General features: G+C 40.9%; 1 protein-coding gene and 1 pseudogene across 2 annotated transcripts; one reads left to right on the forward strand and one right to left on the reverse strand.

Moving 5' to 3' along the window:
• Positions 1-888: 888 nt before the first annotated feature.
• On the forward strand, positions 889-2,157 carry LOC310771749 (neuropeptide B pseudogene; annotated as a pseudogene). The gene is made up of 2 exons: positions 889-1,152; positions 2,029-2,157. The product of its transcript is annotated as a neuropeptide B pseudogene (transcript).
• Positions 2,158-6,058: 3,901 nt separating this feature from the next.
• On the reverse strand, positions 6,059-8,309 carry LOC310771751 (E3 ubiquitin-protein ligase TRIM16-like). The gene has a single exon (XM_083664282.1). The coding sequence runs from the start codon at positions 8,274-8,276 to the stop codon at positions 6,612-6,614; it is 1,665 nt and encodes a 554-aa protein (XP_083520408.1). The 5' UTR covers positions 8,277-8,309; the 3' UTR covers positions 6,059-6,611.
• Positions 8,310-15,762: the final 7,453 nt, after the last annotated feature.

Raw genomic sequence — 15,762 nt, forward strand, 5'->3', positions numbered from 1 at the left:
ACTCCGCCCATTTTCAACCAGCTTTGTATCATTAGAACATCAGTAGTATATCAGAAAACTGTAAACTGTTTTGAAGTCTGTCATTTAATTTGACAGTTATTGAGTGTTAAAGTGTGGACCAGTGACATCACTGGTCCACACTAACTCAAATTAATAACTCATTAACTCAAATCAACTCTCAATAACTGTCAAACTAGATGAATGATGAATAGTTTGACAGTTATTGAGAGTTGATTTAAGTTAATGAGTTATTAATTTGAGTTAGTGCACTCAATAACTGTCAAATTAAATGACAGACTTCAAAACCGTTTACAGTTTTCTGATATACTACTGATGTTCTAATTATACAAAGCTGGTTGAAAATGGGCGGAGAGTTCCTTTAACATATTCACATTTATTTTGATTTTGACCACTTACTTAAAGTAATATGCTTATGGTGGTCTATTGATGTCTTGATGTAAATCCATTTTACTTTTTCTTTCTACAAGCGTCAGAAAGGGACAGAACGACCCCCCCCCCCCACCACCACCACCACCACCGCCGCACGCACACACACACACACACACACACACACACACACACACACACACACACACACCGCACCGCCAAGCCCATCAAGAGACGGATCAATTCGGATTGGTCTGTTTTTCTTCTCTCGTAAAGACGAGTCATCATCCGCCTACTTCGATTGATTTGAGGAACGTCGTGGGTCACGATTGCGTCCCTCACCCAACCTATATAAGCTGTAGAAAGTTTTTGAAACGGCCAACGAAAGATTAAGTCGACCGCTGGAAAAGGACAGTCAACGTTCGAGAGGAGAGAGGCCACATATAACCACCAGAACAACACTAATCTTCTGTGCGTAAAAGTACAAAGAAGTTTCCAGATATGGAGAGGTCCGTCAGGTTTGCAGTGGTGTGGGTCGGAATCTCCCTGCTCATCTCTTGCCATCCTATCGACGCTTGGTACAAACAGTCGACCGGTCCCAGTTACTACTCGGTAGGTCGTGCCTCCGGTTTGCTGTCCGGTATTAGGAGGTCGCCGTACGCCCGGAGGTCCGAGTCCGAAGAAACGGTGCCCGACAGCGGGGAGACCGCAGGTAACAACGTGGTTCCTGAGGGGAGCAGGCAGATCTCCATCCTCAAAAGCATGGTAAGTGCAATCCAAATATTTAGGTAAACAAATAAGTCAATCACAATGGTTCCAGTTTTGTAGACTGATAGTCTAACCCTAACCCTGATAGTGAAATGTGAATGAGACACTTGCGTAAAACGCGCTTTCCATTCTGCACCAAAGTCAGTAGGATAGTGACTGCGGTGCTGAACGGAAAGCGCATTGGGCCATGTACATTTGCAGTAGGTTAATCTCTGCAGCATACATACAATATTATTATGCTATATTATTATTGTTGTTTTAGGTTAAGTTACTTTGCATGTTGTTATATTTTATATTCTATAATTTCATATATTTGTTGTGTGACGTAGGCTGCACAAAATTAACAGGAAACAAACTTCGATACGTCGTAGGAAATCTCACTAACCTGTATTTTGTAATATGGATTGGAAAAGGTTTTTTTAAAGACAACGATCAAAATTGAGGAAGAAGTGGGTCCTCGTGCCGTGCGTAAAGGCGCCGTCCAGTAGCTATAGCACTGCACTGAAGTGCCAGGCGAAGCTTCAAAGCAGGCAAACATGTGAAATGAACAACGACTAGAAAGTTGCAAAAATAATCAAATAAAACAACATGACTATTATAGCAAGTAGGCAGCCTATAGCCTACATGTCTTAATATAGAATAGGCTAGTGTTTCTCTTCGTTTAAATAAGGAGCGTAACACGTTTTAGAAGTTTAGGCAGTTTATCACAGCAAAAGGAAAGAGTCAGTAGAAATAGTACAGTGATGAAGAAGAGTAGATAATAGGGCCACTAAACTATGCGATATATAGGGATAGAGGGTCTTGGTGCGTCAGTGCTTGCAGAGCCTGAACTTTTTTTCTTTATTTTTTTTCTCGACGTCTTTCTCCACACAGGCCATTTGTGTGAAGGACATCTCTCCAAATCTGAAGAGCTGCGAGCTGCTCCGGGACGGGACGGGCACCTTCCAGTGCAAGGCGGACGTCTTCCTCACACTCGACTCCCTGGACTGCCTGTCCCCGTGAGGCCTGGCTCGGCTCGGGCCCGCCCGGACCGGACCGGCGAACAGCAGCACGCTCCGCGGCGCGCCCTCCCCCACCACCGACCGACCGACCACCGGGAGCGCAAGTTCTGTGGAACCGGACAGAATGATCATGAGACGGGTGGGGGTGACGCGAGCAGGAAAACCGGGCCATTTCTGACGATGGTCTGGCAGACTTTGAATGTTCTCTCTCACCTTCTTAAAAAAAAAATATATATATATATATATATATATAGGCCTATATACCATTTTGTCGAAATTTAAAAAAGGAGGAAAAAAGTGGGCTGTGCGAGAGATGTTATAGCCTAGTTAAATCTTCTGTCCTTTCCCAATGCCTCCAATATCCTTGCTGTGTCTTCCCCCTTACATATACCCGTGTTGCCAAAATGTAGCCTACTATTATATGTCCAGAGTGTTACTGCAGAGAAGAATTCCTGTAAAATAGCCTACTTGTATTTATTTTATCTATTAAAAAGAACAAACACTGGTAACTTACTGTGGCCTGAATTTGTGTTTATACCCAAGAAATGGAATGGAATCAATTTTTGGTCCACCCCTGCCCTGCCTTGATTTGCCTTTATTCTTTCATGGTTGTCTTCACTTCAGCAAAGAAATCCCATAGAATAGGCGGGTAACACTTTACAATATCGTACACAAATAATGTAGTAGTTACTAGTAAGCTAATCATTAATAGTTCATGAGTAGCTAATGAATAATTTGTCATTAGTCAATCACTAGTTAATCATCCTGAATAGATGGTTAATGATTAGTAGCCTAAATGTGAGTTTGTGAAAGAGTAGTTAATCATTAATGATTATTTTGTAGGTATATCAAAGCTGTTCCCTCCAAAGAGTAACTCATTCATTATTAGGCCTACTCAACACCACTTACCTTTATCATTCCCCCCTTAATTGCTGCTCCAGAGTTACTGCATGAGTACCGAATCATTACTTACTTATTACCTGACCATTAGTTATTCTTTTTGTGTACCCTAATGTAAAGTGATGCATCATACTGAGTAGTCAACAGTGTTGGGGAGTAGTGAACTACGTGTAGTTGAACTATGTAGTTGAACTACATTTTGTAGTAGCCTGCTGGTAGTTCAACTACATTCATATTTGCAGAAATGCCCCCCAAAACAAAATCTAAAAAAAAAAAAAAAATGACTGCAGGATATTTACAGATTTTCAGGCTCTTAAGTCCGGTAAAGAACTTCCTAATTGTGAAGCGCAACTTTCTTTTTCAAATCACATACTCATATTCCTCTCTTATCTCCTTCTTGTCAGACCTACTTCAACAGTCACAGATCAAGGTTTAAAGCTACAATATGAAAACATTGTAAGAGGAAGTAGCCTGTAGCTCACTCAGATAAACGTGGATGTTGTGTGATGTTTAAAGGTAGTTTGTTCAATTCCTGCCTCAGGCAGCACCCGTGATGCTCTTTTTTAATCATCAGTAGTTTGAACACTGATAGAAATAAGCTGATGTAGGAGTCTCGTCAGTTTCTGACTCTAGCTCAGTCAGATAAACAGCTGCTCACTCGTTCAATTCCAACCTATCTCACTCTTTACGCTCTGTGTTGTTGTCAGTGTGAACACAGTGTGTAGAATTCAGAAGGTGACCTCTTAACAGTTCATAGCTCGCCAGGATGAGTCACTGTGTCTGTGTCGCTACCTGACAGGTGGATTATTGGTTATATTCCCGATGGAGGAGACATATTACAGCAGAGATGGGAAAAGTACACACTTTCTTTACTTAAGTAGTTCATTGTGTAAAAAGATTCTGGTAAAAGTACTGATTCACAAATTGCAAATTGTGTGCTGCACATGCCAATAGAGCAGGCGAGGCCACGCAGCAGCTGAGCTGCGGGTGAGGCCGCGCTCGGGGCTGGAACCCTAGTCTAAAACAATCTCGCTGCATGATTCTCAGTTTCTAAATTCAAAGCTACTGCAATCATTTGGACCTTGATTTATCTGACATTGTTTCATGTAGGCGAATGGTAACAGAATCCATGGGCATTTTTCCATGTGTTTGCATACCATCAAGGTCCAATGTGCAAGATTCCTCCACAACAATACACAAACACAAAGTCACAAAGTTTTGGTACAACTGTTGCTCAAAGTTGGTTTAAATAATCAGACTGCATCCATCTTTAAGTCAGTGGGACACACCTTATAGAATAACTCTAAATATCTCTATGGGATATAGATGTGATAGAGTTAGACATTGTGTTTATCTCTATGGGATCTAGATGTGCATCTGTGTGTATCGGCTTGTCCAGATTCATCCAAAAGAGCTTGAATCTCATTTTGTTTACGTGTCAACACTCCCAGTTTTCCTCTGCGAGAGTGAATCAATTTCACAAGAGTCACCTCCTCTTCCCCAGTCTCAGCAGGCTGCTCCCTGCTCTCTGATTGGTCCTTCAAATCAGTCATCTTAACAGCAATACATGTAGCCTAGAATAATCCGAATCCCTGCTCCATGTGCACACCATTCACAATATCTGACAATTCAGTAGCGCTGATCAGGCGCACTGATACAATGTCTCCATTTCCAACCAAGATTTCAAAGCAGTGATTTCTGATTTCTGATTTCCATACACAACAAATCCTCCATGAGACATCCAACAAACAGCAGCAATTTCAACAGCAGCAGCAGCAGCACATGAGACATCCAATACCAAACAATTCCTTATTTCACATACAATGATCACTTCAGCATATGCTTCATTGCACATCCAATATTGTTTGTTTTACCTCTTCTCCCAAAGTCCAGTTGCCTCTGTTATTTCCACCTTTGTTTGAATTCCATTCATGTCCCAAGTCCAAGAAGTAGTGCAGGAAAATCCAATGCAAGAGTTTTTTTAACTTAATGTAGTGGCTATTATAGCCACTGCCCCAGCAATAGAAGAGTTGGTTTTAACGCACCTTGATTGTAGATCCAGTCACCATGCAGATGTTCATTGTTTGAAAATAATAAACTCAAAATATCCTACCAAAATCTTGTAGGCCAGCATAATAAACATGGTCAAGTGTATGTTCAAATGTGTGTAAAAGAGAGAGAGTAGATGATAGATATTTGATGATACTATGGTGAGATGAGATGAGATGGTTAAAAAACTGTTTGCTCTCAACTAAAGCCAGGACTCCATTGTCCTACAAACATTTCCCCACCTCCCTTGTTAGCTGACACCACACCCCAATTACTATGGGTGTGGCCAAGCTGTCAATCAGTGGCCAAGCTGCCAATCATTGGCCAAACTGACAAACAAATCAATGAATTAGAACTAGAACAAAAATATGGGAAGTGTTGAAATTATAATTAGTATTTTTAAACAAAAAAAAACATAAATGCTGTTTTGGCTCCTACAGACTTGCATTGTGCATTGTCCATTAAGGCCCATGTAGTGGCACAGAAACAGTCACAATAGAAATACACAACAATAAGAACTATATAGGCCACACAACAGTTTATGTTTTCATATGAATACACGTGTTTGTTTGTTTGTCATGTTTATTTCGAATATGTATGTAAACAAAACAGAGACAATATACAGGGCCTTCAAAGTTACACGTTAACAAGTCGATTGAAAAAAGATGAAGGGGTAACAAATATAGACATATTCGAAAAGGAGTGAGAAGAAGTATAACTTATTAACTCCCAACCCTTCTCCACAATACTAAATTATTATATTTATACTTGTATAACAACACATACTATAGAAATATCCACATATATACATATATATATATATATATACATATATATATATATATATATATATATATATATATATATATATATATATATATATGTATATATATATATGTATATGTACATACATACACACATACACATACATACATAAAACACTAGTCATATAGTAATACATAACAATTATGTATATATATGACAATAATTGTTGTCATATATACACTATCCCATACATAGTATTCAATAATGTAACTATAGTTATCAAAAAAAAATGTTTTAATGTAGTTATTCATACATAAAAACATAGTCAGACAGACATACATACATACATACATACTTACATACATAAAACATGTATCTAACACCACCACCACCATGTGAAAATCAGTGTAACACTCCTGCATTCCTCTCCTCCTTGTACCTTGTGAAAATCATATTTTTGTACAATATTTTAAACCGGTTTTTGTTTGGACATTGGACACGTGTGTTTGGATATTCGCTATCACTGACTGATATAAGGCAAAGAAAAGAGCGCCACCTACAGGAAATCAAACATCATCCACAGAAAATTCAACTTGGAAAAAGACAGCACAGTCCCCGCCCACAATGTTTGATTGACAGGTGATCTGTGGGAAGTGCAGTGCAGAAACACCACGGCAATGAGAGCCACACACACACACACACACACACACACACACACACAGTTGCTTTAAAAAGTCCTGTCTACTTGAGCTTACACAGCTCAGCAGCTCCAGGGTAATAACACCACAGTCCAGGATGGAGAGGCTGAGTGAAGGTGGTCTGGACTCTGTGGAGGAGAGTCATGGTTTCAGAGACGTTGTAGAAGGACAGAATACCTGCTCTGTGATCCAGGTACACTCCTACTCTGGAGGAGGGAGGGCCTGAGATGAGAGTTTTGATACTCTTATGTTTGAAGTAACAACAACTGCTGTCACACTGTAATGTCCAAGACTTGTCATTGTATCCAAATATACTTTCATCCCCTCCTCTTCTGCTAATATCTTTATATGAGACTGCTATTGAAACATACCCGCTCCACTTCACCTCCCAGTAACAACGTCCAGTCAGAACCTCTCTACTCAGGACCTGAGAGCGGGAAGTGAATCTGTCTGGGTGACTAGAATATAACTGTGCTTCTCTCCTGCATGTTGCTTTTCTGTTCCCCTCAGATAATAACAGCAGTTTGTGTGCTGTGTTTGGATCCAGTGTGATCTGATGTGAATATTGTAAGAAGTCAGCTCTGGTCTTGGGCTCTGGTTGTGGCAGTAAAACATCCTCTTCAGTCACTGTCAGTGAGATCTTAGGCCGTTCCTCTGTCAGAATGTCCTGTAGTTTATCTCTGGCCTCAGACACAGCTGCAGTCACATCCTCAAAGTAGCGCAGAGGACGGGTATCGATCCTGGGTGAGTCTGTAGATTGACTGAGACGTGACAGCGAGGGGTAACTGTGGAGGAAGTGGATGTGATCCTCTGTGTGTGAGAGCTGCTCCAGCTCAGCGTCTTTCCTCCTCAGCTCAGAGATCTCCTGTTTCAGTTTCTCCTGAAGTTCTTCAGCCCGACTCGCTTCCTCTTTCTGCTGGGATCTGATCTGCTGCTTCACCTCAGAGCTTCTCTTCTCAATGAGACGGACCAGCTCAGTGAAGATCTTCTCACTGTCCATCACTGCTTTATCAGCAGAGAGATTCATAGCCTTCAGGTTCTGTTGTAGCACCTTCACATCTTTCTCTCTGTCCTGGAGTCTCTTCTGGATTTTTTGCCGACTCACCCCGAGCTCTTTCTGCCTCTCGGCCCTTTCTGCGGCAGCTGAGACTGTGTCGTGTCCCTTATGTTCGTCCACGGAGCAGAGATAACAGATACACTGCTGATCAGTACGGCAGAACATCTTCATCACCTCGTCGTGACGAGAGCAGATGTTCTCCTGAAGCTTCACGGTGGCTTCCACCAGCCTGTGTTTCTTTAATGGAGCTACATCATAGTGAGGCTGGAGGTGCTGCTCACAGTAAGAGGCCAGACACACCAGACAGGACTTGAGGGCTTTCAGCTTTCTCCCAGTGCAGAAATCACAGCCCACATCTCCAGGTCCAGCATAGCAGCGATCAGGAGGAGCAGCTTGGAGTCCGGTCTTCCTCATGTCCTCCACCAACTCTGCTAACATGGTGTTTTTCACCAGGACAGGCCTCGGTGTGAAGGTCTGTCTGCACTGGGGGCAGCTGTGGATTTTCTTCTGATCCTCTTCCTTCCAGCAGTCTTTAATACAGCTCATGCAGTAGCTGTGCCCACAGGGAATAGTCACCGGATCCTTCAGTAGATCCAGACAGATCGAACAGCACCCTTTTTCCCCGTCCAGCTGAATTCCTTGCTGCGCCATTTCACTTCTCAGTGACAGTGAGTCAAATAGTTTCACTTCCTCTGAACTGAAACAAGCTGGGCTCTGCTCCAAACCAAACCTCTGTTGTTGTCTTCATGTTCATGTGCTGATCTGCAGTGAATGGGCTGGTCAGCTCTTGCACTTCACAGCATGTTTACACCTATCTATAAACTGGCAGATCTGTGAAAGGGGAGGAACAGGAAATATGTGGAGAGAATATAACTGGCTGTGTTTGAGACCGGGCAGAAGAGGGAGGGGTTATCAGGCTTTGCTCCATTCCAGGAAGAGGAGTGTTAAATACAAACTTACAATCAATCTCTCCCCTTATCCCTGCAACATTTTTAAAATAAAGTTCCAAACCCTTGGAGTGGCTTGTGGAAATTCTCTCTCTCTCTCTCTCTCTCTCTCTCTCTCTCTCTCTCTCTCTCTCTCTCTCTCTCTCTCTCTCTCTCTCTCTCTCTCTCTCTCTCTCTCTCTCTCTCTCTCTCTCTCTCTCTCTCTCTCTCTCTCTCTCTCTCTCTCTCTCTCTCTCTCTCTCTCTCTCTCTCTCTCTCTCTCTCTCTCTCCACTTTTGTAAGAGATTTTTTACGTAGCTGTAATAGAATAATGAGTAAAAAACAAAAGCCGCGTCCAGGGACCCCCATCCTGCGTAAGTAGGGTTCCCAGAGTAAAACCTGGCCATTAACACCACTGGGGATAAGAAGGAGGTGGGATACTTATCCCACCTAACAGAATGAATATAGAAAACAATATCTAGTGATAGATGTAGGCCTGTTCAACACAAGTGTTTTGAATCACACCTGCAGGCCAAACCTGATTGAAATGTGTTGTGCTTTGTGACGTGTTAACGACTCAACTGCTGATGTGGAATAATTAGGCCACACATGTTTAGACAAGGCAACAGATGGATGTCAGAGAGGCAGATCTCTCCTGCAGCCGCCCTCATAAGGGTCTCATCAGATATAAGTTCACTTGGAGTGTCAGAGTCTCATCAGATATAAGTTCACTTGGAGTGTGTGAGTCTCCTCAGATATAAGTTCACTTGGAGTGTCAGAGTCTGATCAGATATAAGTTCACTTGGAGTGTCAGAGTCTGATCAGATATAAGTTCACTTGGAGTGTCAGAGTCTGATCAGATATAAGTTCACTTGGAGTGTCAGAGTCTGATCAGATATAAGTTCACTTGGAGTGTCAGAGTCTGATCAGATATAAGTTCACTTGGAGTGTCAGAGTCTGATCAGATATAAGTTCACTTGGAGTGTCAGAGTCTGATCAGATATAAGTTCACTTGGAGTGTCAGAGTCTCCTCAGATATAAGTTCACTTGGAGGAGTGTCAGAGTCTCATCAGATATAAGTTCACTTGGAGTGTCAGAGTCTCATCAGATATAAGTTCACTTGGAGTGTCAGAGTCTCATCAGATATAAGTTCACTTGGAGAGTCAGAGTCTCATCAGATATAAGTTCACTTGGAGTGTCAGAGTCTCATCAGATAGATTTCTACATTCATGCAAGTGTTATGTACAGTATGTACTTCCTGGAATGAATCAGAAGAAATATTTTATTCATTCCTGAGGATTTTTTTTTATTGATCTTTGCAAACATTCACTTTGATCACACATTCAATCACTAAAGCCTGGTAACACACACACACACAATGAGAGCTAAGCACCAAAGATGGAGAGAGAGAAACACACACACACACACACACACACACACACACACACACACACACACACACACACACACACACACACACACACACACACACACACACACACACACACACACAATGAGAGCTAAACACTAAAGATGGAGAGAGAAAAAATAAGGTAAAACACAGAATCTAAATGAAAAAAGGTCTCGCAACACAAGTTTAAATAGCTCCCATGGTCAACATCTATTAGGACAAACAGTTTCGGCCTGGTTCGGGCCTTCGTCAGTGTCAAAGTGAAAAATACATACAAAAGGAAGTGCTTAAATAGCTTTTTCATGGGTCATTGTCTCCACCTAGTGGTGTGGAGGCAGACCCAGGTACAATCTTCAGAGGAGTTTCACAATGCATAAATCACAGTGTAAGGAAAAGCAAAATGGTGCCAGAGCCTATTCAGCTCTCCAAATAAAACTCAACATATAATAGCTGTACACAGTAATCATTGTATAGTAGATCTATAGAGTATAGATAGTAGAATAGACAGAGATTTGATCATATTATTTAGAATTGGACGCTATCAGAGTCAGCTCGGCTCTCTAAGTGGATGCTATCTTTAAGAAGGGCCAACAGCGCTTGTATTTCCTTAGGAAATTGAGCTTTTTTAACGTTGATAACAAAATTCTTACTCTTTTTTATAAGTCTTTTATTGAGAGTATTCTTTGTTATTGTATTGTATGCTGGTACGGACATTCCAAAGTTACTCACAAAAATAAATTGGGAAAGATTGTTAAGATCTGTGGAAAAATCATGGGGCAACAGCAGGCTGACCTGTACCACCTGTACTTGACTAGGCTGACCGTGAAGGCAGACAAGGTCTGCTCAGACAAAACCCATCCACTGTCAGCAGAGTTTCAGCTACTCCCTTCTGGTCGGAGGTACACATACCCCAAGATCACAACCAACAGAGCCAAACATTCATTTATCCCCATGTCAATCATCCAGCTAAATAAGATGTGAGATTCAGGGAATCTGAAGTTTTTATTTGTTGTTTTATTGTTATCAGATATGCACTTTAAATATGCAGGGCTGCTAACACGTGCACTTTAATACACAGTATTATTGCGTATTTTTGACCACTACAGATGATTTTATGATTTTTATGAGTTGTGTATGTTATGTTATTTTAATGTGTCTGTGTCCTCATGTACTGTGCTGTACAACAAATTGCCTCCTTGGAGGACATTAAAGTTTTCTACTACTACTACTACTACTAAGTATCTCACAGAGAATGTTCGTTTATACAGTTTTGTATCAAAAAGACAAAAATAAATAAAAGGCAAAAACAACTGGGATATGAGTGTGCAGCACAGAGGTCTCACAAGTAAGGTCTGACATCAAAGTCCTCATTGAGTCCAATGGGTGCCATGGTGCCTAAAAAAATCAATCCACCATAATTCTCTTTTTAGCAGGAGATTGTCCATGTTTCCCCCACGTCTAGGGGCAGTGACATGTTCGATGCCCACGTATCTGAGTTGGGAGACATTGTGGTGTGCCTATGTGTGAAATGGATTGCTACTGAGCTTTTTTCATCACAGTTTCTGATTGTACTGCGGTGCTCTGCTATCCGTGTCTCAAGTGCTCTTGACGTCTTGCCCACGTAGGATTTCCCACAGGGACAAGTGAGCATGTAAATAACATTGGTGGTTGTGCAAGATATCTTTCCTCTGATTTTAATCTTTTTTCCTGTTGTTGGATGGTTAAAAACGTTGCATTTTGTTGTAAAATGGCACTGTGTACAAGCTCCACAACGTCTGTTGCCATCAGGTAGGGTAGGTCATCTAAGAAAGTGTAGGGTTTCTAGGGGTTAAGTCAGAATGCACGATTTGGTCTCCAATGTTCGGTGGTCTCCTATATACCATCCATGGGGCAGTACTGAATAAACCGCTCAGATCAGGATCTGTATCCAAGAGGTGCCAGTGTTTTTTGTATAATTTTTTCGAATTGTTTCCCCAGGGGTGAATACTGTATGATACAGTTGACTGGTTGTAGAGTGTTCTTTTTTTGAGCGGGGCGCAGACACTCCTCCTGGCTTTTTGAGGAGACCTTTGAGGCTGCTTTCTCGATGACAGGCTCCGAGTAGCCCCTTGTTTTGAACATCCTTTTAAGGGTGTGGCTTTGTTTGTGAAAAGAGGCCTCCGTGCTGCACACTCTCCTGATTCTATGGAATTGACTGATAGGCAGGCTGTTTTTTAGGGGGGTGGGATGGAATGAGTCTGCCCTAAGTAATGAATTTCTATGGCAGCTTTTCCTGTACAGATCTGTTTGAAAAGAAGCTCCTTCCTTAATTATCTTAATGTCCAGAAAGTTCACTTGATGTTGATCGTACTCTATGGTGAACTTGAGGTTTTCATTCTGGGCATTTAGAATTGAAAAAAACTGTAACAGAGTAGATTAATCTCCCGTCCAAAGTAAACAGATGTCATCGATATATCTTTTCCACATTTTTATATATGGCAAAAAATAATTTTTTGTGTGGATTTAACACAAAGTCCTGTTCAAATAAACCCACATAAATGTTGGCTCCCCATGCTCACTCCCTTAATCTGTAGGTAGTTTTGATCTAAAAACATGAAGTGATTGTCGGTGAGGGGAGTCTCTGTTAGAACAGTGAGGACTTGTGTTCCAGGTGTTGCATCTGGAGGGCGTTTGTCAAGGAAAGATGTTAGAGCCTCACCTGTGTGTGGTACTGACGTGTACAATGATTCAATATCCAAGCAAGCCATGTACGTCACTGAGTCTGGATCTTCCACAGCTCTCAGGGTCCTGATCATGTCCGTAGAATCCTGTGTGAAGGAGGGAAGAGATTTTACAATGGGTTGGAGAAAATGGTCCACATATGAAGAGATGAGTTCTGTCAGGCATCCTATAGACCAGGGGTGCCCAAATTCTTTCCCATGAAGGGCCAAAACTCAATCTGGGTGGAGGGCCGAGGGCCAAAAATAAATGTTGTGGAATTACATTAAAATGTATTGTGTTTTATAGAAAATTAACATTCTAAATCTAAAATAACATTTCAATATAGAGCGAAGCTCTTAGGGGGGATGGGCCCCCCAAAAAAAATGTTTTTAAATTAAGGCCGGCGGCGATTTTTTTTGTTGCCTTTTTTGCATGTTTGAATCTGTTTTAGCCATAATAGTGGAATATCTCATTTTAAACACACCAATGTTATTGTCTATTGATTGAATTGCTCTCACACTCAGGCCTGGCCTGGCCTGGCATGCATTTTTTTTCTTTTGCATTTTCTTTTGCATTTGTTTTTGCATTTTTCCCCCCAAATCCGTGGCGGGCCAAAACAAACAGAGTGGGCCCCAAATTGGGCACCACTGCTATAGACGCTACAATTGTTCTGCCCTTAGGATTCACTGGATCTTTGTGTACTTTGGGCAGGCAATAGAATACTGGGGTGATGGGATGGTCAATTTTTAGGAAAGCATGTTCATTTTTGGTTAGGCGGCCACTGTCCAATAGGTCCGTTAGTTGTTGATGGATTTCATTCTTGAACGTGGCTTTGCCTGGGTTGCCTGGTAGCTTCCTGTAGAATTGTGTGTCTCCAAGTTGTCTATTGACCTCCTCCCTTGTACTTAGTTCTGTTTAGAACTACTATTGCGCCTCCTTTGTCTGTGTTTTTTATTATGAGAGTGGGATCATCTGACAGTGTCTTCAATGCCTCTCTTTCTTCTTTTGATAGGTTATTGTGTACTTTGTATTCTCTCCTGTGTTTCAAGAGGGTGCGGGCATCTTGTTCCACCCTTCTACAATAAGTGTCTATGGAGGCATTTCTGTTTTTGTAGGGTATGAAGGTGGACTTTCCCTGGAATTTAATGGAATGGGTTGTTGTAATTTCATTATGCCCAGTTGGTTCTGTGTTACCATTAGCTGTATTGTGGGAAGTAGAGGCTTGTTGGCCTTCTGTTTCCATTAGCTATGGTGGGAGAACCAGTGTTCTTAAAAAATTATTACCCTTGTACCCCAATTACGAATAATCCTCTATTTACCATTAGTCCATCTGATAGACGGTCATATTTATAATGTATTAATTTATGAATATACATTTTTATTTTTTTATTTTTTATTGTTTATAATTCATTGGTAACTTCATCTCTAATACCTCATACCAACATTTCATACCTATTCGAATTTTAACCCCTGAAAATGCCAGTGTACAGTAAGTACAGTAAAAAAAAAAAAGTACAGTAAAAAAATATATATATATATATTTTTTCCTTCCCATAAAGTCAAACTGGATTTGGGTCTGATATTATGGGCAGGTTGGGGTGTTTTACAAAAGTCACCACTGCAAGATGCCTAGTGTCAAAGATTGGCAGGAATGATGTCACAATACCTATGACATCACTAGCCTATGACATCATCAGTGATGTCAATAAGATGATTTTGGTCAATAATATGTCACTGATGACATTACTGATGATTTCACAGACATTGTGACATAATCAGTGGGTTTTCATATTTTTTGTGATTTTTTGTAAAAAATAATATTTTTCATATTTTGAGCCAAAAATCCAAAAAGCGCATGTTTTGGACTACCAGCCATTTTCCCCAAAACACACAAACGAGCTTTAGTCCAGCATCCCTCCTGGTCTAAATAGTCTAGTAGGAACGGGGGGTCCCCGCGCACCCGAAAGATATATTTTTCTAACATAGATTTTTGTACTCCTCAAGGTGTCTAATAAACAAATTTTGTTGTTACCCCGTTGAAATAGTGTCCCATGGGTCCGTTTGGCGGCCATCTTTGCGGGCATATTGCGATGTCTGATGAAAATGGATAAGGTCATAACTTTTGAACTAGACGTCATACAGAGACAAATGACACCACTTTTCTGTATGATTTCTGCATGAGGAATTGATTGAGAGGGTTGTTTTAATGATTTTAACAGGTTTGGTATAGTAAAACTCAAAAACATTTGAAAAAAGTGTCTAATTTACTCTCAGAATCTTGCAAAAGAAATCTATCTACATATTAGTCCATGGGCCAGAAGGGTTGGGAATAATGCTCATATTGATTTTTGGCAAGGTATACATCTCTAGAGTTAGAAAATATGTGAGAGCATTGCACCAATGGTAGCTAAATGTGTGTTATCACTCGATTTATAACACCATGCAAAACATAATAGTTGTGGGACTTTTAGGGACATTTGAGGCTAAGTTCATGCAAATCAAGTCTAAAAGCACCAGATTTTGCCCAGAATTAGCCCAGGGCATGCTCTAACAATTGAGCCAGAGTGCCCGAGCCGGTGACCCCCGGGGTCACCATGGCGGCCAGATCCAATATGACCACTGTCCGAAAAAGATTTTGGCTATAACTTTTGAAAGAGATGAGCTAGAAATACAGACTTGGTGTCTATCTTATGTTTTTTGACCATTAGAAAGGTGTTGGAATGCTTATCTTTACTAATGAAGATGTGTGTGGAGCCCTAATCTGCATATTTCCAAGATGGCGACTACCTCAATATGAGTTGTACCATAACTGTTGATGCTTTTAGTAAACTTGGTGTCCATTTTATGGTTTTTGAGTTTTAGAAACACATTGTAATACTCAGATTTATGATTGAATCTATCTATAGCACTCTACTTTGCATAGTAAGTAGGCTACCAATATGGCCGCTAAACAACTTTTTTTTTTACATACACTTTCACCCAGATTGAGTGTAGACTTGTAAGAATAAGTTACCATCAAACTGGTGGAAACAAACAATCTACAGTATGTATCTTACAGATTTTATTGAAACAATTAGACAAATAGAGTAGAACCCATTCC

Source organism: Poromitra crassiceps (assembly GCF_964638095.1).
Source record: "Poromitra crassiceps genome assembly, contig: HAP1_SCAFFOLD_1161, whole genome shotgun sequence".
Lineage (NCBI taxonomy): Eukaryota > Metazoa > Chordata > Actinopteri > Beryciformes > Melamphaidae > Poromitra > Poromitra crassiceps.

Coding starts and splice junctions, on each gene's coding strand:
- LOC310771751 (XM_083664282.1), bottom strand. CDS start 8,276: ATGGCGCAGCAAGGAATTCAGCTGGACGGGGAAAAAGGGTGCTGTTCG.